General features: G+C 36.9%; 1 protein-coding gene across 2 annotated transcripts in view; it reads right to left on the bottom strand.

The window, feature by feature from the left end:
* The window catches only part of doc2b (double C2-like domains, beta), a 112,035-nt gene that overhangs the window by 45,602 nt on the left and 43,674 nt on the right, over nt 1-22,759 (bottom strand). Inside the window, exons 2-3 of one of the 2 annotated variants that reach the window (XM_008428512.2) lie at nt 8,407-8,486; nt 666-689 (exon numbers count right to left, since the gene is read on the bottom strand). In XM_008428512.2, the coding sequence (XP_008426734.1) occupies nt 666-689; nt 8,407-8,486 (104 nt within the window). The remainder of the gene's footprint in view (nt 1-665; nt 690-8,406; nt 8,487-22,759) is intronic. The other variant, XM_008428516.2, reaches the window with a different exon arrangement.

The raw sequence follows: 22,759 nt of genomic DNA, 5'->3' as shown, positions 1-22,759 counted from the left end.
TGAAATCAAGCTACTTTGAGGCAGTTGGGCAGTCTGTTTCTCAGTCAAACATGAACAAAGACGATAATAAAGAGCTTCTGCCTCTGAACTTGGGAGTCCTGGCTTGGAATTCCTTGCAGGTTGGTCTAGTCAAATCTTCTAGGCAAAATGTTTCTCTTCTCGTGTCTGAAAACTATTCTACACAAATGCTGCAGAGCAAGTGTTTGTGTAGAACGCTTGCTCTGAAGTCTTCAGAGCAAGCGTTTCACAAGAGTGGAGAGAAAAGCATAAAAAGTCCTGACCAGAAAGGATTTGCCCCATGTTCCTATCAGCTCAAGTTAAATATTTTTCCATTCTTGTATCATCAGGCTTTTAGATTTACCTAAATAATCATCATTATTACACTTTCCAAGAAGTTTGATGCCAGGTTCTTGGTCTAGCAAGTCCACAAAAAACTAAACACAAGACCATAATTTCTTTTACCAGATAATCCCCCCCCCAAAATGACTGCAGATTAACAAAAAAGAGCAAACATCCAACAAACTGATGAAAAAACCTCACAGTGATAATCTGAAGGAGCTCAGGAGGGAGATGGCGTTGGGTCGATAAGGGAGGCTGGTCGGATCAGAACTAAGGATTGATTTAGTGAAAACGGGTTGAGATCCGAGCTTAACTCAGCAGCTTACCTTTTTGTACCTGGGAACAGGAAGCTTTATTCCATCAAACATAAACCACCAACACAAATGGATGCAATGAGAGCATGCAAAAGAAAAAAAGATGGAGAAAAGAAGGAAAACAGGTGAGATAAAAACTGAAACAGTTCAAAGTAAAAAGATTACAGTTGCAGTGAGTGAATTAAGACAAAAAGTTTTAAAAAGTTCTGCCAACAAAACCAATAAAAGGACAGACATTTGTATCCACAAATTGAAACATCATTTACAACAGCCTGCTTGGTCTCATCATTAATCCATCCATCCATTCATTTTCTTTACACCTTTGTTAATGGGGTCGGGAGGGTTGCTGGTGCCTATCTCCAGCTAACGTTTGGGGCGAGAGGCGGGGACACCCTGGACAGGTCGCCAGTCTGTCGCAGGGCAACACAGAGACAAACTGGTCTCTTTAATATTTCATTAATATTTCAAAATGTTCTTAAATCATTGGATTATCATCATTTCCAAAAAAAACTGCTGGTTTATTTTTATGGCATTTCTCTCATACCTTGTTAATGCTAGAGTTTATTGGTAGAAGGTTTTTTATGTTCAACCTGCATTATGCAAAACAAGAAGTAGGGTCCTTGTCAAACTTTTCTTTTCCATCTGGTTTTTAAACCTTTCGATCCTTGATTTTCTTCAAAAATAGAGTAGAAGACTGTGTCTGATCTGGACACCGCTGACTAAAACATTAGTTAGCGGTGTCCACTACTGTCTTCTGTCTAACTCTTAACATTAGTTAGGGGAAGCTAATGCTAAGGCGCTAACTTCAGCCATGTTGATACTCACCATATACAAGCTGTTACAACATAGTATATCGCCCTCAGCAGGCCCAAGTGTGTCCTTACACACCGACCTACCTGGTTTCTGCTTCAGGGAGTGGTTCTTTGGACCAGACCTGCCACTCTATGAAACTGGGTTCAGTTTTATTGTTTTGCTGATTTTGGCTAATTGACCATAGTAGGTCTTAGTGAGAAAGCATAAACGACACCAGTGGGGATGGAAGGATGGATGTATGTATGGATGGATGGATTGATGGATGAACAGACAGATGGATGAACGAACAAATAAAACTATTTGTAGTCATTTTAGCTCCATCAGGAACTCTTTGCTTTGATCTAAACTCTGTGTCTGATCTACCGGCTGATGCGGGAACCCGACGGAGATCCGCCTGATCTTATCTATCGGACTTCGGGCTCAACAGAACCAGCGTTAACGGCTCAGGGAGGAAATCACAATAGATTTTGCTGCGGCTCAGCTGCAGCACCTCGCTTCATCCTCTCTGCTTTGTTAGACATTTCATCAATATTCAGAGCTAAACTGTGACAACTCCAAAAGAAGTTAAAACCTTATGCATCATACAAGTAAAAAACGACAATAAACTACCTTTTAAAATCATTTTTAATGTAAAACGGTACGAACAAAAAAACAGATACAAAGACATGGAATGGAAAAAGATGTAAAACTTCTGTAAGAAGCCGAGCCAGAGGATGTTTTTTAGGTGTGGGCGTAGCAGGCGATAAAAGGCCAAATGGAAAGCAATGAAAGGGTTATTGTTAGTAAAGGTTGTAGAGTGGGTGGTGCTGAGCAGACAGGTCGCCATCTTGTAATCAAACTGTCGGAGGATCTTTGATTCACAGACGGGATAGATTTACTCAGCTTGGAAAAGAAAAGGATTAGGCTAACCCACCCCAACTTTATTAGGATAGTGATTTAAACCAACATTAATCCACAGGAAGAAAATCATCTACTTTTCCTCTTTTGTTTTAGGGATGATTGCTGATCTGCTGATCAGACAAAAATAGTGGAGCGAGGAAATAAAGACTTTTAGGGTGGGAATCTTTGACTCTCACCAATCAGCACCGAAATATATTAAAGATCTTCTGTTAAATATCACCCACCAGTTAGAGGTGGGTGATATTTAAAGAAAAAAATGACATCATAATATATATTTTTTAAATACTTCCATAACAATATCACAGATTTGTTTTTTTGTTTTTTTGTTTTTTGGGGGGGGGGGATTTGGCCAAACAAATATCTGTTTACTTTTCTTAATAAAATGTGTCAAAGAAAATACAACATAAATATTTAATATGAGAAAACTTGAAAAAGTAAAAGCCTGTGCTCACTTCCTATTTATCAGAAACTTCATGTTCCCTCAAATGTAATCACACAAAAAGTGGAACAATGACCAGCATATCTGATGTGTACTGATGATTTAAACACTTGCTGGTTTTCACAATTGCTGACGCTATGATGTGTTGTTTATGTTTTTATGTTGTCATTGTCTTGTTGCTGAAATGTTCTTTACAAATAAACTTGATCGTCTAAACAAGTTGCAATAAACTGATGGATTAACATCTCAAAGTGATGAAAAGAAAGCTTTTGTAAGTTGATATAAACTGGACTTGACCACTGAGAATCAAAACTGAGAATTGCTGTCATACACTAAAGGATGTTTGTTGCACCAGGTTTTAAATGCCAACACCAACTGTGGACCCAGACATCTTAGACACAACCTTCTTTGGGTGTGTTTAATGACTTTTTGAAGAACAAAAAGTCATGGACATCCAAACATTAATTTCTGAAATTCAATCGAGAAGCACCAAATTTGAAGAAGAGGGGAAAAAAAACAATTTTACTTCAAAGATAGTTTTTTCAACTGTACATTAGAATTGAGTTCAATACATTTAATGTCTTAATTTTCACTTAGTGGTATGAAACTAATATCCAGACTTTAAAGTTCTCCCTGGAGCCTGAACTGAAACATTTGGTTTCTTTTTTATTTCCATCACTACTCAGTTTGCTCCTGGGATGGATTTTTTTAGGGCAGCTGGTAATGGGTAAATTCAGTCATTTCAAATCTGTGCCAGTTGTGTGTTCAATTTTTTTTTCCACATTGCAGAGTCTACTTTAAGACTATTAGCTTTATTAAAACCTGAAAACTTGTGAGGATCTGCAGCTGCTTTTCTGGAGACCTGGGGAAGTAAAGCCACCTTCAGATCTTCAGACCAGATCAAGAAGTCCTTTATTTCAGTAATTCCATTCTACAAGGAAATCTACAGAAGGATTTATTAGATGGAAATTAATGTATTTAAAATATTAAAATTATGTTAATGTCGGTGATTTTTTTAGCTTACAGACAAGGAAAAATACAAATATGAGTTTCTTGGAGATGTAAAATATTAAATCACACTCAAGAAATATTTTCTTGTTCATTGTACAGATCTGCATTCAGTGCCTGGTTGGGGCTCATTTTGCTTGAATTTCTGTTGTACTTCATTCTGAAGTGTTCAGGAAGTCCAGGTTGCTGTGATAACAGCCTTCAGGTTATTTGCAATGTTGGTTCTGGTGTCTCTCATCTTCCTCTTTATGATAGTCAATAGGTTATCTATGGGGTTAAAGGTCAGACCAGTTTTCAAAGTTCATTGGAACCTTTTGCCAACTTTCAGGTTTTCATGATCATTTAGGCTGCAAACGATATCTTTTTATTGATCTCATGTAATATTCTCAGTAGTGATTTATGTTATGGCCAATGTAGTCAGTTACCCAGGGCGGCTTCTGCTCTAGGGGTGGTTTAAGCTGTCACACTAAGTAAACAGTTTTTGCAGTGGAATCTTAGCTTATTTCCTTGATTGAAAATTGATTAGTTAACAAAGAGTGGGACTTTTTATAACAGTTTTGCAAATTAATTTTTGTGTTTCTTGAAGTGTATCTTATTAAAATATTTATTTAGACATTCCTTGACTGTGGTGCGGGGAAATTTGTGCTTTGATCAAAATGCAACTGAAGAACACATCATTTCATAAATGTTTCACTGATGGAGCAATTTATTTTAAATTGTATTTTCTGCAGTATTTATTTTTTGTATTTCTATTGTACTGCACAGTGTATGCTATGTTTGTGTCTTATTATTCTAGTTTCTGCCACATTTTTCTAATAAAATATTAACAGAAATTGAGTGTGTCTGTGGTTGCACATGATAATCTAAATGTGGTGGTGGTGGACGTTGGTGGACGTTGTCCCAGCGCACCAAACAGACTAGGGCCGACCTTATGATGACAACCATCAAAATGAGCAGAAATTACTGTTTGTATCTAATGAATCTGTACCAGTTTCCCTTTTTGAACTGAGTTACATTAACTTTATGATTAGATTTTAATTTATTTGAATGCAGACATCAATAACTTTGCTTTTAAGACCAGATCTGACCCCTGATTTAATTTCTCAATTTACTGAATTAACATCAACAGTTTTTTCCAAGAACCCATAAATTTGGTCAGAGATTCTATAAATGTGAACCAACTCATGGCTCAAGAAAACGTGTTTTGTTTTAGAAGTTTGTGCCTCAGCAGCAGATCGTCATGATGACTGTGGCCAGCGACTATCACAATACGAAGTGGCAAGTTTTCTGGCAAGCCTGAAGACATTATTCTGGGGAAACTGTAGGGAAATGACAGCTGTTCCTGACTGAACACCAAATTGTGGGACAGATGGACAGACAGGCTATCAGATGGACTAATGTCACCATCCTGAGACCATAATAGTAAGAGGGCAAAAGAAGAGACCTGCTTTTCTAAATCAATGTGTTGCTTATATTTTAGTGGCAAGCAGCAAGAAAATCTAAGAGGATCAGATGAGAAGTCAAACACCTCCAGTCAGGACAGACTGGATGCCAACAGGAACATCCAGTTAGACGTTCAGGAGGTTGTTAAAATGTGTATTTTCTTTGAAAAAGGTTTAAGAGCAACAGTTTGTACGAAGGTGAGAGGAGAAGGAGCTGCTCCTCCAGTAAGGCTTCCTGCAGGGAGAAGTTCACTGGAAAATTACAGCCAAGTGTTGAAGCATGGGCAGCCTGGGGAAAGTGAAGCATGTCTGATTTTGGATGTAGTTTACTCAATAACGTTGCTTTTTCTTGTAATGGCAACTTAATATTTTTTAGCTTGCAGTAAAAAATATTTTAAATGCTCAATACCAAAAAGGCCAGTTAGTTCACTGAACTACAAAAAAAAAATAGTTTAAAAATATTACCTTATTGTTTTCTTTTTTGGTAGTAGTCTTTACACTGCAATAAAAAAGCCTTCATATGTAAATTCTTCTGAAATTCTTCTATGAATTTAGAATATTTCCTGATCCAAACAGTTTCTGAGAATTCATCAGAATCTTTTATCTGAATAAACGGCTAACTGAGTTTTACTCAGTTACTGGTTTTATTGGAGCAACAGTCGGTTTGGCAGCAAAAGGAATCAGCGGTTAGAAAGCCCAATAATGGGTTTAGCAAACTAATTACACAGTGGGGACGGCCACATAACAGAATATATGAAAGAGTAAATTCATTTTCAGTGCTTGGCTAGGCAGCAGCTGAAGTCTATCTGCAGAGCAGTATAGAAAATAACAACCATAAATCAATGTGGCCTTCTGCCCACTCTGCTGTCCAACAGCGCTGCCAAGAACGGCTCCTCTGAAGCCCGGTTTCCTCCAAACCGGCTATTCACTAACACAAAAAGAGTTAGAGTTGCTGACGGCAGTGGCAGCCGTCAGAAACATCACTTCATCACAGTAAAAAGGAAAGAGAGAGCTTTTTCTCTCCGGTACATTATAGAAAAATGAAGTTTTTTTCTTTGTTAAAGCATCTTTTTTGTTACTGAACCTGTCCAGTGAGCTGGTTCATCACAATCACCACCGTAAGGATTATTTAGCAAAGGGAAGTTTGGCTTTGGAGCGGATGTTTCTGTAATGGAACTGATGCTGCGATTTTGCTCTCATAATTGCAGCACCAGTTTAATGAAGATGAGAAAGAAAAAAAATCTGTGCCAGCAAAAAATAATAGACAGAAAGTGATGAAACAAGACTCGACACCGTTAATGAAGGAAAAGTCTACAAGAGCAGAAGAGATGGTTTTAATTATCTGACACCGTGAAATGTTAGAGAAGAATGTTATATATATTTGAGTTATATATTCTTCTGAAGGTATACAACTAGTTAAGATAGGTAAGGCAAGATAATTTTATTTATATAGCACTTTTTCAGCAACAAGGCAATTCAAAGTGCCTGGAATTGCAATATAAGATACATGTCTTTATACAATAGATCAGCATCCAGATGGTCTCTGAAACTTTAATTAAAACTCTGTAGTCCACTTCCTACTTTTGGTCTCCAGTTCACTTGGCGTTCACATATGCATTCAAACTGCACCAGAGTTCACTTCAACCAAACCCAGACTGGGTGGAGGAGAGTTCACTATTTTGGTCCGTAACAGATTTGATTATACATTCACACCTCATCAAAAGAACCGGACTTTCTAGGTAAATGAACTTCAATTAAAGCGGACTGAACAAGTCAACTAGATTTTTTCATTAATATATAGCAGAGTTGAATAGAGAGTACAGCAGAAGATTAAAGGCAGATGTAGAAGAATGGATGGACAAAAATATGGATGGATGTTTTCGGTCAAAGACTGAAGGAGAAACTGAGCCAGACACTGTGTAATAGTCTGCTAATATTCTGTGTTGTGGCCATTTATGTAAAGTTTGCAAATTGTAATATTCTACTAATTTAGTTTTCTATTTTGGGAAGTTGGAATTTTTTTTAAGTTAAGTGTAGAACTCCAAACTCTGTAATTAATTTGTATATTTGAATTGATTGTTGGTAATTGTTTAGACCCTCCCATTAATTTGAGTAATTAAAAACACACCGGGTGTTTGGTGGAGCCATTGTTTGGCAAATGTTTGGTGTGTGGATGGGAGGTCTTTTGTAAATGATTTTTTTGACCACTTTTCACTTACACTTTTCACCTTTTTGTACTTGAAATGTCATATTAAGTTGACTTTCGCTTTTTTTTTACTAAGTTGTAGGACAATTTTGGTAATTATTTTGTCGCTATTTTGTACAAGAAATAAAGAATATATTTTTTCAAACAAATTAAGTCGGAAAGTGCGTTCAAATCAGAGACCACCGGTTAACACCCACGGCCTTTGTTGGAGTATTGCTTTTCGGAAACTAGAAGGCCGCGACATTCTGGCTTCAGGTTTTCAGATTATGAACAAAGGTATATTTAAAAAATAATGTTGAAAGTGAATAAAAAATACATTACTGCTGCTAAAATGTTATGTTGCCTATGACATTTTTAGTTACGAACAGAGTTGCTTCGTATTCTTCATAAAAGTTTAATCTACTTCAGTCACAAATAGTCAGGTAACATTTAAGTCAGTGTGAACCAAGGAGGTAATTTAAGAGATTTAATAAAAGATGCAGCAAAATATGAAAATAACATCCCCATAATTTTAACAGAAGCAAACTGCTCATTAGAGAGAAAATTAAAATCCACTCTTGCTATTTTATTGTGATTTTTTTTTTTTTTTTTTTTTTTACATTTTCTGAAATTTCTGACGCTTCCAGACTTATTAGGATTCCTGGGAGCTGCTGGTGTTCCAGTAAATGTCTTCATTACCGCATTTTATGACAACAACACAAAAACTATAAAAATTATTCTAGTGTTTTTGTTTGGAGTTGGTAAATGTGGGACGTGTAAAACAGCTTTAACAATGTTAGTTAGCAAGGTGGAGGGAAAATAGCTATCTAAACAGTTGGAAAATATTCTAAAAACCATCAGTTTATATAAATCTGTATTTTCTGACTCATGTTTTATTGCAGTAAAATTCATTTCTTTCACACTCGGGACACCAAAAAGATCAACATGAAGATGCTGAAGGCTCACCTTGGCTTTGTTGATGTTGCAGTGAAGCGCGTTGTTCTCCTGGTCGTACTGCAAACTGAACTCCAACGTTCCCAGTGTGGCTGCAAGAACATGAGACGACAAGAAGACATTAGGAGAAACTAGATGCTGAAAGGAAGACTTTATGGCTTGTGTTGGAATATTGACTACAGAAAATCTCCCTTTCAAGTCGTTACTGGGGGTAGTTGGAGTTGAGCTCACTTTCCCATTGGGAAGTCCGAATTCCAGTTGATTGTTCCTACTGGGAAGTTAAAATTCCAAGTTCCGAGTACAAATGGAACGCATCGTTGTGTAATGTAGGCGGTTTGGACTTCCTCCAGCACCAGCAGCTCTGTTTCCATTGGAATTGTGCAAATTGGAATTTGTACAATTCCAATTTGTACACAGCGATTTAAAAAAGCATTTCTTCATAAAAAGATTAAGCACTAGGATGAGGTGGTGTTTTGGCTGTAATGAAAGTCTTTTGGAAACACTTTTTTTTGCGTCACACGAGTCACATAATCAACAACCGGATGCTACTACTGGTGGAAAAGATGAAGAAGAAGACAGGAAGTGGTAGAAGGATGCATGTTTTTTTAATCACTAATAGAGCGAACAAACTTACTCATGTCCGATTTTAAATGTGTTTTTTTTAATGGGAACGTCGTAATGGTGAAATTGTGTTTTTATCAACATTAGCAGAATATCAACAATGTTTCGTAATGGAACTTGTCTTGATTGCTCAAGAGTTCTCAAATCCCATTCAATGCTGAATTATCATCTAAACTTATCTAGACGTGTATGTTTTTGTTGAAAACAGCTTGGAAAGCTTTTTCAAACTTGGCTTGACCCAATATGAACTATTCAACAGTAACAACTCATTTCTAGTTGGTAGATGCCTGTTTTGGATGATCTGCATCTTGTTTGTGTTGCATGTTTCTTGTTTCCAACATTTTAACAGCCGCCTTAAAAAGATGTGGGGGTTAATAACGACTCGCCGCGCCACTGGGCGGAAACCCTCTGTTTGTTTCATTCACACTTTGTTATAAATATATATGAGCTGTAAACAACTTTAGTTTGTATGAATCTGTGATGGTGCTTGCAGATACAAACACCTCCCACATGTTATACCTCCTTAAAGTCTGAGCCGTGTAATGTGGGATGGATCAGGGCTCAGGCTTTGTTTTACATAAAGTAGAGAGAGTTTAGCATCATTACCAAAACTTTATTTGAAAAATAAAGATGTTGCTCATTTGTGCAAGTGAATCCACTTAGTGGAATCTAAGTCCTCCTAAACCAAGTTGCAGAAATGTCAAAAATAAATAGATCTACATTAGTTTTACTTTGTATCAATAGCTGGTTAGCTTCCAAAGCATCCAACTCTAAAAGATTAAGATTAATTTGTGACTAAAGTGCTCCTGAGTCCACTAAAACCCAGTGAATCGATGTTGCTCCTGGAAAAAGCTGAGCCCAACACAGGCGCAAACAGAACCACAAAAACACAAAGATTTACTTATGTTGTTTCCAGACAGAATGAAACATTTCATGGAGTCTGGAAACTCTTAACTATATATGAGTATATATGGTTTTATCTGTAAATAATGTTTTACAACTAAACTTATCTAGAATCAAATGTTAAATTGTACTGTAATACAAATCAATGACTTTCAAGAAATCAGAAATCAAACACTTTCCAAACCTTGAAAACATCTAATTGAGACAATTGGGGTGAAGATTTATTAAGTTGTGGCCTCAGACTCTTTTTCGAACACAATATGGAAGTTTTGTTTTTTATGTTTATTGTTATGATCTATCTCTCTCTCTCTCTCTCTCTCTCTATATATATATATATATATATATATATATATATAGTTTTTGAATCAAATGTTAAATTGTACTTTAATACAAATCAATCAATGGCTTTCAAGAAATCAGAAACTCTTAACTATATATGACATTTTACTCATTTGAAACAAAGACTTAATTTTAAGAATTTTCAAGGATTTCAAGCACCAGTAACTGAAGAAAGGTTCACACAGAAGCTCTTGATTAATAATAATAATAATAATAATAATAATAATAATAATAATAATAATAATAATAATAATAATAATAATAAATTCATTTAATAACTGCGTTGTTGTGTTTGACTAATATCCAAATTACTTTGATGTTCCGAAACACTGAAATGTGACAAACATCCAAGAAACTGGAAAATCGGGAAGGGATGAAAACTTTATCACACCGTCTGTTGCTAATCTTCATTAGTATGCACACCCCTTTTAAATGAAATTGAATTAAAACAAAACTGAAATATTTAGAAGAGCATATGTCCTCTGCTTTAGACACTGCAGCCGAATTCCCAGCCCATGTTTGTCTGTTTGTTCAGGGCAGCAGCGAGAGTCCATTAGGCAGGTTATGAATGTTTTGCTCATAACTGTGTTTTACATGGAGAGTGAGAACATCAGGAAGACACTACTGCAAACTTCATAGGACGATAATAAAGTGAAGCTGCACTTCCTGCTTGCAGCAGCCTAATTTACGCGACTCAGGAAAAGGTGGAAGCCGGGTCTGATTCAGTTCAAGTAGCTACTTAACTGCATTGAAAGCAATAATTAACCAATTTAAGTGAAAAGAGTGAATCATAACATAACTGCCGCTAAAGGAAGGAACAAATGAACGTAATAATTACTTCCAGCCGGGTCTTTTATTTCAAGGTTATGAGTCATTCAAAAGGAAATTGACTTGAAATTTGCGTTTCCTGGCATAACGATTCTTTCGTTTTCACATCAGAGAGAAACACAATAATTCAGAATCAAGACAGAACAATGTCTGTAACCACGTGAAAATAATAGGAACTGGCTGTTTTCCAGTGAGAGGAGTTAAAATGTTTACAACATAATCATTTCTCCAACAAAATATTGCTTTTTTTCCCCTGCTGTGTGAAATGATTTGTGTTCTGGGGGAAGACTCCACTTGAAGCGGCATTTTTATTTTCTAACAGAAACGTCTGCTGAAAGGTCACAGAAAAGTTAAACGTCAGTTGCAAACAAAAAGGCTGAGTTTGACCCCCATTGGAACATTTAATTTATTGTGTTTTATAATAACGTCGTAAAAGTGATGCCGCATTTTTTACGAGCTCTCAGTGTAAATCTAACTGTCGTCTGTCGCTGTTTATTAAGCTATAAAGTAAAAGGGACATTTGATTTGAAATGGTTCACTCCATTTCTTCCATCAGGATCCATTAACCCACAAACACACCGAGTGAGCGTTCATGTGGGCAAACCTCAAGGCACATTAACCTGAGCAAATCTCATGGCGAAGCTCTGCCACGCAGAGTCACCAACGAACAGATGAACAGAAAAACTATTTTGAACGATGAGAGATGGGAAAAGGAAAACTACTGAGCTTTTTCTACCTTAACCTGGTAAGGAGGGATGTTTGAGGGAAATATACAACCTACAAGAGGAAGGAAGGAAAAAAAGAAAGCGAACAGAAAGAAAGGACCGATGGAAATAAATAGGAATGAAGAACTGAGGGAAGGAAAGAGGATATAAAGATGACAGAAAGAACTGGAAAGATGGAAATAAGAAAGGGAGAAATTAAGGTAAGAAATAAGGAAGGAAGACAAGGAAGAAATAAAGAGAAAGAAAATGAAGCAAGATGAATCTAAGGAATAATAATGAAGGAAAGAGATATGAAAGGAAGTGAGGAAATGAGGAAGAAAGGCCAAAGGGAAGGAAATAAAGAGGAAAGGAAGCAAGGAAGGAAACGAGGAAGAAAATGGAAAAGCAAAGAAAGGTGGAAAGAAAAAATAAAAAAGGAAAAGAAAGGAGGAAAAAGGAAAGACATAAGTAAGAAAGAGAGGAAGGAAATTGATAAAAAAAAACAAAGCAAGTAGAGAAAATAAACGGACGATTGGAAAAAGGAAAAAAGTCAGGATCGTTCAGAAATGAGGGAAAGAAAAGAGACAGAAATGGTGAAAGGAACAAAGTGGAAGGAAGGAAATTAGAAAGGAAAATTCAAAGGAATCACTGCTCTTTAGGAGAAGACAAACATCTTTATTCAGAGTTCAGTCTCCATCTAAAGGCTCCAGATCAATCATTAAATCCTAATTAATCATTGAAAAACGTTCAGCTTTTCTTGGGGAAGCAAGTTCTGTAGCAGTGAGCTAAATTTAAAGACATTTAAACATTTAAACTCTTGGTTCCAAGCAGCCTGTAAAGCGTTGTGACAGCTGATGTGACGAGCAGCATGTTGTTGGTGTCAGAGGGCCTTTATGATCTGCTGTCTGTATGCGTGTGTGTGTGTGTGTGTGAGTGTGTGTAGTGTTAATAGAGCCGATGACAGAGACACGGCCGACAGGAACAGCAGCGTTTCTGACTGATGGCTCCTGTCAGAGCTACGAGTCGCACTGCACTGGCTCTATTACTCCCCTTCAGGCCAAACCGGCACTGAGTGCTGCTGACCGACTGGTCACCTCCCCGTCCATGTTTCTGTTTGAAAACAAGGACTTTCTCTGTACAGGGACAAACACATTACAATCTAATTATTGGCTTGATGGTGGCAGAGGGAAATGTAGGTTTTTATTCTAAAGCAAATGAGAAAATCCAGTCAGCTCAGAGGCTGGTGTGAGAAGAGGACATAATGAGCACAGTCTGGGAAAATTACTACCAGTCTTTATTTTCAGATAGGACTGATGGGCAATTAGACCATTTAGAAATCAAACTGCAGAAGCTGTTCTAAGAAAAATTAATTTTGTGAAAGTAGGTCATCACATCAAATCTTTTGGTTTATCAGTGAAAGTAACTCAGCCGTTTTCACACCTGACAGTCCAAGTAGACTCGGTTTGATTGGGGATCAAAGCCGCAACATTTGTTACACTTTCAGCTGCTGCGGTTCGCTTTCACACTTCACTGAGTCAAACCAACCAAACTAATTGAAAAACCTGTTCCCCGCCTCGCCTGTGGTGGCGCTCTTCCAAGATCCACTGAGGAAAAAGACAAGAAAGCCTCTGAATAAGACATGAGGGTAACTTCCTTGTTCACACAATGTTAACAAAAATGGTGTGTCGTCAGATTGTAGGATTTCTCTTTGTTTTTGTGGAGTGATTTCTTCTGCTACCATTAGAGTAGCCCCATTGTTTTGGTTGTATTTACCCAGAATACCCTGCCGAGCATAGGTTTGTAGGCAGATTAGTTTTAGCATTTTTCAGAGTTTGATTAAGCATTCACACTTCCGCAAACAAACCGGACTTTCTAGGCAAATCGATTAAAACGGACTGAAGGTGTTAATGCCCCGTTAAAACTAGGAAAACATCCATACATTGAACCATAAAAGGATGGCTCCATGTATGGACGGATGGTTTGGTCAATGAGTCAATGGATGGATAGATCAATGGATGTAGGAGACAACAGACGGACGAAAGGTTGGCTCAGTAGATGGATGGCTAAATAGATGGATGAATATAGAGAATAAATATAACTTTATTTATCCCAGTATCTATTCATCTTCCAGTCCAGCTTCAGGGCCCATTAGATTTCAACCAGCAACATTTCACTAGGGAAGTGTCCGGGTCTCGTCCGAGCGTCACTTGTATTTGACCTTTTATCTATGAAGAACCAGACACTCTAATCCGAATCCCTGCCAAATAACAGGGGTCGTGACCCCACCGTTGTCTAGAGGACACTGATTTCTTCTGATCAACACAAAAATGATAAGTTACCTTCATCTGACCCTCACAGAATATCAAACCCATAAAATTCATTCACAGGACAACTTTAGGCACTCGTTAGCATTCATGCATATTTATCTGTGTCCCAGTAAATCGCAAATATTTGTTTTGGATGTTTTTACGGTAAAAACGTCAATCCTACATAAACTGCTTGAATCTGACAGTGGCTCAGAAAGCACAAAGAACTTCCACAAAGCAGGTTGTGTTACTGTACACCAGTCAAACGAACAAATTGCCCAAGTGTTAATTTGTCAGCACTCTGCAGTGCTTGAATGAACAATTAGATTGCATGCTTTGTTTCAGCGTGCCATTTTGTGCCTCGCAACGAAGCAGAAATCTCTCATGAGGGGTGACAGGTTCCGGAAAAGATTTGCTTCGCCTTTTAGCACCAAACCGATTTGTTGTTTGATGAAAGAGAGACGAGGGTTCTGACCTGCGCCGCCTCCGCAAGGTAATCTGTTAATGGCACAAAGCTGTAATTTACTGAAACACGAGAAAAACTTCTCCCAACCAGACAACGCTTTAGTTCCAGAGCCGATGACTGCACACACTGTTAATGAGGATTCAAACATGGTGAACCAATGAACATCTTAACGTCTTTGGAGAGACTCACAATCAGCTGAACTGTGAAGACAAGATGTTTAATTTACCAAGTGCTGCTGACCACATCAGAGTTATATCAGCACTTTAGAAAACTTTTAATAACTTTAAATGATCAACAGAAGTCAATGGTTTAATTCAATCAATCTTCAATTCATAAATCCAGATAAAAACTGTCTCTCTGTAAGCTAAAAAAAATAAAAATAAAAAATACTAATTTATTTAGGTAATTACTCGTACTGCTTCCAGAAAGAACAGACTTTAATTTCAAAGGAGTGTTAAAAATAAAAATTAAAATGCATTTTTACTAATACAACTTTAAATTCTGCAGTTTAGAGGATATTTTTCTTCACTTAACATTTTTCAAACCAGAGCCTGGTTTTAGCTTCAGACTAACTAAATGTGTAGTTAAACATTTAAGTTACAATTTAAATATTTGTCTCCAAACTAAATTAGTTATCAAGAAAATATTTAGCTTGAAGCTACGTTTTCAGTTTGTGAACAAAATATTAAGCTGAAAACTATGTTTTGTACTCATTTAAATTTTTCAAACCACAGAGCCCGTTTCCAGGTTTAGGACCAACTAAATATTTAGTTAATAAGTTAAATATTTATTTTGAAGCGAAAATATTTGGCTCTAAACTGAATATTTAGCTTGCTGACTAAATATATAGTTTGAAACTGACATTTTTAATGTTTGACTTTATAACTTTACATACGGCACCCATGTCTATAGCCATTTTCAACATTTATATTCACGTTTCATGTTCTACTTTTGTACAGAAGAGGTTTTATACAACAGTAAATCTGTAGAAAATGGTAAAAAGTTAAAGCAGGCTTTGCCCGTTTTATCAAGACAAAGAAAAACCTCTGCCTTCTACAAAGTAAGAACAGTACAGCAGCTTTCACACATCAAATAAAACTTTTTTGCATTACAGGTTGTAAATAAATCCTTTCAGTGCAAGATATATGACCTTTGATTAGAAAAATATTTACAAAAACATTATGAAAACATCAGGAAAAAAACCCCAGAATGATTCCGGGTCACTTTTTATTCTTCATCTTTGCCCTCAACATGATTTCCCGTTTTCAGCTGAAGGTATTTGTTTCTTTGAAATGATGGAAACTGCTCAAATTAGAATGCAAAGAAAACTTGCCTTGATTGTAATTTAATTAAGCATACATTAGAAGATCATTATTATCTAAAGACATGCAAAACATTTTATTTCAGAATAGACAAAATGCACTAATGCATAGAAATGCCATTTGTTGGTGGAGATATTTTTGATGTAGATGTATAATTACAAGGACACACAAATTTAGGTTTGCACACATTTAGTGCAGCGACTTGCATACAGGTTCCTTCACCGTATTCATACCATGTAGCTTGTGAATTTCCTGCTGGCAGTGTCAACCTTTTAAAGTTGCTCTTAAAATAAATCCATTGCATTTACACGGAAGATTTGACATGTTTCAGTCCCCGTACTTCATTTCTTTTGTAACTTCCTTCACAAAACAAAATAAAGTGAACACAAACATGTGAGTCATGCAGGATTTCACACATAATTCCAATGTGATTTTAAGAACACTCCGTCCATTAACCTGATGGTAGCTTTACAGATTAGTGGAGGTGACAGGAACAGAGGTCGTGGTTATTTTAATCATGAAGGCCAGTGAAGTGTAACGCACTCTGATTCACACCTTCCTCTTTAGCTACACGCCACCGTTTAAAACACATGAATTCTCTGTTTGGATGCTTTCTGATCTGGGAATTTATTGGGCGACTAAAAAGGACTGTATCTGAAAGAGCTGGGGAAAAAAAAATCTTGGATTGGTAAATACAGTCATTGCTAGCTGGTCCAGTGAATTAGCCTCATTAGCAGTCTAATTTGTATTTTTCACGCACACAGCTTGGGTTGGGAGTGTTTTTACTAAATCAGCAAAGGCCTCTTTGGTACACTGACTGAAAATATCAGTAGAATGAAAACCTAAAATCTGTACTCAATGTGACACACTCCTCTCCTGCTGTTTGTAAAACTGTCCGTCTTTGACACCAGCTGAGGAGCTAACTGCTACTAGGATTAGGCTGTGCTGTGTCAAGGACAGGAAGTGTTGCTGTCAAGAGGTAAAGACATCTATGGAACAAGATGAGGAAAAAGGAAAATGAATAAAATATTTAAATAGTAACCACTGAGCTAAAAGTCAGTGTAGTCTAAAGTAGCTATGAGTGGTGAGTATCTTGTCTGCAGTGGATAGACAGTAAGAGCAATCTTCATCTTGGAAAACAGAAAATACGCTGCAAAAATACAAAATTTTATCAAGTATTTTTGGTCTAATTTCTAGTACAAATATCTGAATACACTTGAAATAACAAAACTAAGTTACAAGTATTTTTTCAGCAAAATACAGTAGCTTGTTTTAAGTCAGTAATTCGTTAACATTGATGAAAAGGTACTAGCTTCACTCAGATTATTTCACTTGTAACGACATTTTCCCATAAGTAAAATAATCCGCCAGTGTACTTTTTCATCAATATTAAGGAATTATTGTCTTAAAACAAACTCCAGTTTAAATCAATAAACTCTCCAAACTCTATGAGAGTTTATTCTAAATAATCAAAGAATCATTATGAGAATTTCTTCCAATAATAGAGCAGGCGTACTCGAACAGGGTTCCAATATTTTACTAATTATACTGAACACAGAGCAGCAACACAAAAGTAGGTCAGTGGGTAAACAAAACAAACTTCCTACTGAAAAAACCCTCAGAATGCAATATTTACAGCTTTAATAATGATTTGCCATGATAAATCTACTTCTTTAGACTGATCTCTTCCTGCTTTTAGCGGAATGTACGATTTAACTGTTCATAACTAAACCACAGAACAGCAATGGGCACCCCTTGCTAAAAAGTTACCTGTGCTAACACTGAAGCCCTAATCATAAACATTAATTACGCTAATGCTTAAGCGCTGCACAGTATTTACCAGAGTGATATGCTAACATGATATTTAGCAGAAGCTAATGCTAACATGATATGCTAACACAATATTTAGTGGAGGTTAAAGGTAACACACTATACAAACACTGTATTTTACAAGCTGCAATGCTAAATATTTGATTGGTATAAGATATACATACAAGTAGTTACACGGTTCCTGTCTGCACAATATAATGCAAACATACAGTCATGGCGATATGAAATATGTTGAGTGCAGTATTTAGTGCAAGAATTGTTGGCTAATATATTCCAAACTTCCATTTGTTATGCTAACATTTGTACTATATTCATAATAACAGGACTAGTCAGCTCTGACTGATGAAAATGTGTTTATCTCTGTGGAATAAAACACCTGCTCTGTTTTTCTTATTTAGTCTAAACTGCTAATAATTATGTTATTAACTGTCTCAGCAGGTCTAAGTGGAGATCATTTAAGGATTTTAGTTTGTGCAAACTCTTTCATGATCACTCCCGTGCCCTCCGGCGATGCCCTGATCTTCCCTGTCTTTGCTTTTATCCACAGCAGTTGGCTGCTGCCCTGCAGAGCTTTTCACATCAGCCGAGTTCATCTCCAGGACCGGAGGGGCCAAATTATAGCTGAGCATTTTATTTCATGACTAAAAGTGGATGTAATATCTCAAATACTTCAACCTAAAACGAGTAATTAGACATCCTGGCAGCTAAGGTCAATGAAAGGAGAAGGATGCTACAAAGGCAGCAGTGATTTCTAGAGAAACCTCATGAATGGATTCTTTTTCAAATCCAAGAGAGGAAATTGCATTTGCAGTATGTCATTCGATTTATTTTGAAGGTGTTTTCTGAGGTATGCTTCCTCTCCAAATAATTGATATCTGAATCAACCCCCATCCAGATTCATAATGAGCTGACCTTTATACTAAATAGCCTGCAGCAAAAATCCATGGAGAGCATTGATAAATGGCAGGTTTGAGCTCCATCAAAACAACCCAAAATAAAGACTGAACATGACTCCAGGCTTTGGTGACATGATAATCATGGAGGAGAGGCGTTTTTGCACCATTAAACAAGACTGAATTATCTTGGTGTTAAATCCACCAATGCATGGAGTGAATACCATTAACTGCTTCCATGACATCCCTGCCTCATTTGTGTTAGCCTTGACATCAGCTTGTGCTCAGGCAGCTTTTACAGACTAAATGAACAATAAAAAAAAAAAACGATTAATTTTGATCTGACTGTTACACACTGAAGAATTATGTTCCTATACAATGCCACATTTATTCTCTGGATAGTGTGAAAGCCATTTAAAGTAACTATTTGACCTCACTAAACTTACAAAAGCAAAAAATATATAAACATAAATTAAAGTTTATTCTCAACATAAATATTTATTGCCTCAATATGTTGCACTGTAGCTCAATACATTTCTGTTTGATAACTCTTTAATAGAAAAGTCCGACATGCTTAAAGTCTTCCGCTTCAAAATCTACTGATAATCAGATTCTTGATTTATAGAATTTTTGTGGCTCTGAAAGTCTGAAATTGTCACAATTCACCGTGTTTTGGTCAATTATTTGCCGTTTACTATAGGCAAAGAATTGTTTGTAAATGTACAGCCAAATATTCACAGCAATAATTTGGGTTAGTTAGCCTATCATATGCCTGTCAAAGCTAAATATTTATTCTACAAACTAAATATTACATTCTGAATCTAAATATTTAACTCTAATCTAAATATTTGGCTTCAAAGCTAAATATTTAGTGTCCTTACTTTTAAATATTCAGCTTCCAAACTAAAAGATTTAGATCAGAATTAAATATTCAGCTTCCAAATTAAATATTTAGTTCAAAAATGTTTAAATATTTAGTTTGCTTTAGTTTGGAAACTAAATATTACCTCCAAACTATACATTTAGTTCTGATCTAAATATTTAGTTTCCAAATTAAATATTTAGATCTAATCTGTCATGCAGAAATATAATAGAAGAATCATTTTGAACCCAACATGTGAACAGGTGAAGGCTGAACTTTTGGCATCATAGAAAAAGAAACGTCAAAGATTGGAAACACAAAACATCTTTTCTGTCTTTCATTCACCTCTGAATAATTTAATAGATTGATTCTCCTCCAGTAATATCGAGCTGCCAGGTTGTCGCCTGGATTCCAGGTAAGCAATCTAACTCTGAAGACCACAGTCTGCATTGCAGCCCTGTGATACAGTTGTCATCCACTGAGCAAATTCGCTTTATTGTGGAGGCAGAAAATCCATTATCCACAGAGTTTACCCAAAGTTACATTCTTGGCAAGAGAGAGATTAAAAACTGTTTAGCTTTTGGGCCAAACTTTGCCTGCATTTTCTATTCACACATTCGAGAGGCAACAAAGATGAAGGGAGGTGCTGATCAAAAGTTGAGGCTGGCAGCCTCCCCCGAGAGAAGTTATCTTCTCCACCCTTCTGTACGTTCACAGCAGCAGCCCAGTGAATTAGACAGGGGGACGAGGGCTTGCTGCTGTTGCTTTTCCCCTCGTGATGTGAAATTCTGTCGAGGGAAGTGACAACAGAATAAAAGGTAGAAAGGCCTTCAAGATAAGAAATGAAATGCTGCACACAGACACGCACACATACACACACAAGCAGAGATGTCACCTTTTGTAGTGAAGAGACAAGCTGAATTTTGTATTCTCATTACAGCTTACAACAGCTTTATAAATTCTTACTGTTAACGCTACAAAAAAAAAATCTTCTGAGTTTTAGGGTTTTTTGTACGATGGCATATTAGGGCTGTTGTAGATAGAACAAAAAGAGAGGAGTACATTTCTGCCCAAGTTGCTGGTGCCTCTCCATCTAACGTTCCGGGTGAGAGGCGGGGTCACCCTGGACAGGTCGCTAGTCTGTCGCAGGGCAACACAGAGACAGACAGGACACACAACTATACACACACACTCACACCTAGGGACAATTTGGAAAGGCCAATTAACCTAACAGTCATGTTTTTGGACTGTGGCAGGAAACCGGAGTACCCAGAGAGAGAACCCACCATGAGAACATGCAAACTCCATGGAGAAACACCCCAGACTGAGGATTGAAACTAGAACCTTCTTGCTGCAAGGCAACAGCTCTACCAACTGTGCCACTGTGCAGCCATTAATTACTGCTCTGAGTGTGTTATTCTTTCAGCAAATGATCTTTTTGGAGTCTGTATTCTATTAATCAATAACCAATTACGAAATTAGTTGAGGATTATTTCAGTTATCGATTATTCACAATTTAGCCGATCAATTGTTTCAGCCCTACATATCACAGGTCAAAATAAGAGTCGAGAGTTGCTAAATAAGATTCCTTCTTTAAAATACTGAATAGAGATGAAAACTGGGACTACAGCCTATAAACAACAAAAAGGCCTACTAATCCAGTGCTGAATTTCACTGCTCTACTTTGTGATGTCAAAGGCTGTCAATAATAAATCACCTCTGTACAATGGATAAGAAACTGTTCAGCAGGTCTGATTGTGTGACATTATGGCGAGATCTGCGGTTGGTGATAGCCTGTGTTCCACTAGGAAGATGCATTTTGCATGAAAACAAACGTTACAGAACGCAAAGAAGACAGTCAGGCTTGAGTGATGGAGCGCTGCCTGAATGCTGCTTAATCTTCCCTTCTGATCCACGCTGGGCTTCGCCTGCGAAGCACCTGACGACGAAGAGTGTCACTGATAGCAGAACAAAGAGCAAATATCAAGCAACGGCAGAGCGCTTATCGCCAAATATTACTCTGACGGCTTCCTTGTTCTCACAGCTTTATATGTTTTGTGCTTAAGCTGTTGCTAAAGGGATGATGCACATCTCTTCCAGGTTTTCTGAGATCAAGGGAGCAGTTATGTGTGTTCAGAAAGCTGACGGTTGGGTTTACATGACATGCCTGTTGGCTGAATCACTGCAGCATGGTAATACCTGCCTCTGGAGAGCGCCGCGTGTCAGAAAACATCCACAAAAACATCACGTCTGTTTTCAGAGCAGGGGGCCAAATAGATCCGCTTCAAAATGCGTCATTCTTGCTTTGTACCGCAGTGTACGTACAGTACTGTGCAAAAGTGTTCACACAGTTAGCACTCATTTATTTGGTTTTTGCTTCCATGTTTTAGTCCTTTCAGGGGCACAGCAGGGTGCCTATCTCTGGTTATCAGTGGTGAAAGGTACGGTACACCATGGACAGGTAGAGAGTCCCACACTAGTAACTAATGTCCTTTAAACCGAATGATTAGATACGATAATACGATGCAGTATCAGGACCCATGATAAGAAAATAAAAAAAATAAAGTAAGACCATAAAGTCATAAAATTATGAGAACAAAGTCATAATATCACAAGAATAAAGTTGAAATAATACGAGAAAAAAGTTGCAGTATAACGAGAATAGTCATGACTTTATTCTTGAAATATGACTATTTTCATATTCTTATGACTATTCTTGTATAATTTTGACTTTATTTTTGTCCAAATATTCTCATATTATGACCTTTATGCATAAGACTTTATTCTCGCATTATTTCACTACTCTTGTAGGACTTTATTTTTGTGATATTGACTTTATACTTGTGATACTATAACTGTATTCTCATATTATTTTCTTATTTTCATATTTTGAGTTTATTCTCATAAGTTTATTTGTAACTTTTTTTTATATCGCCCCAATACTCCATCATGTGATGCAGAACGGTGCTTAGTTGAGAAGTGAATATTATACATGGAATTTCACAAAACAAAAAAAACATGGAAAACTTGTTGCATTCAGCCCCCTTTACTCTCATACCTCCAAATAAAACCCTGTACAACCAAATGCAGAGATCTATAACTCAGCTGGGCTGAAGAGTCTCTGTCAACAGGACAACCATTAGCTGGAAAAGTGGTTTGAAAGAAGGCATTCTTGAATGAATGTCACTGAATAGTTTGATAGTTTAATAGTATTCCTCTTCTTGTTCTCAATGAATCCGACAACACATTAAACTGTCAAAGTTAGGTTCAAGAACAGAGCTGGAAAATGGT

The sequence above is a fragment of the Poecilia reticulata genome, linkage group LG14 (assembly GCF_000633615.1).
Source record: "Poecilia reticulata strain Guanapo linkage group LG14, Guppy_female_1.0+MT, whole genome shotgun sequence".
Lineage (NCBI taxonomy): Eukaryota > Metazoa > Chordata > Actinopteri > Cyprinodontiformes > Poeciliidae > Poecilia > Poecilia reticulata.
This window is presented reverse-complemented; position numbering and strand designations above follow the sequence as displayed.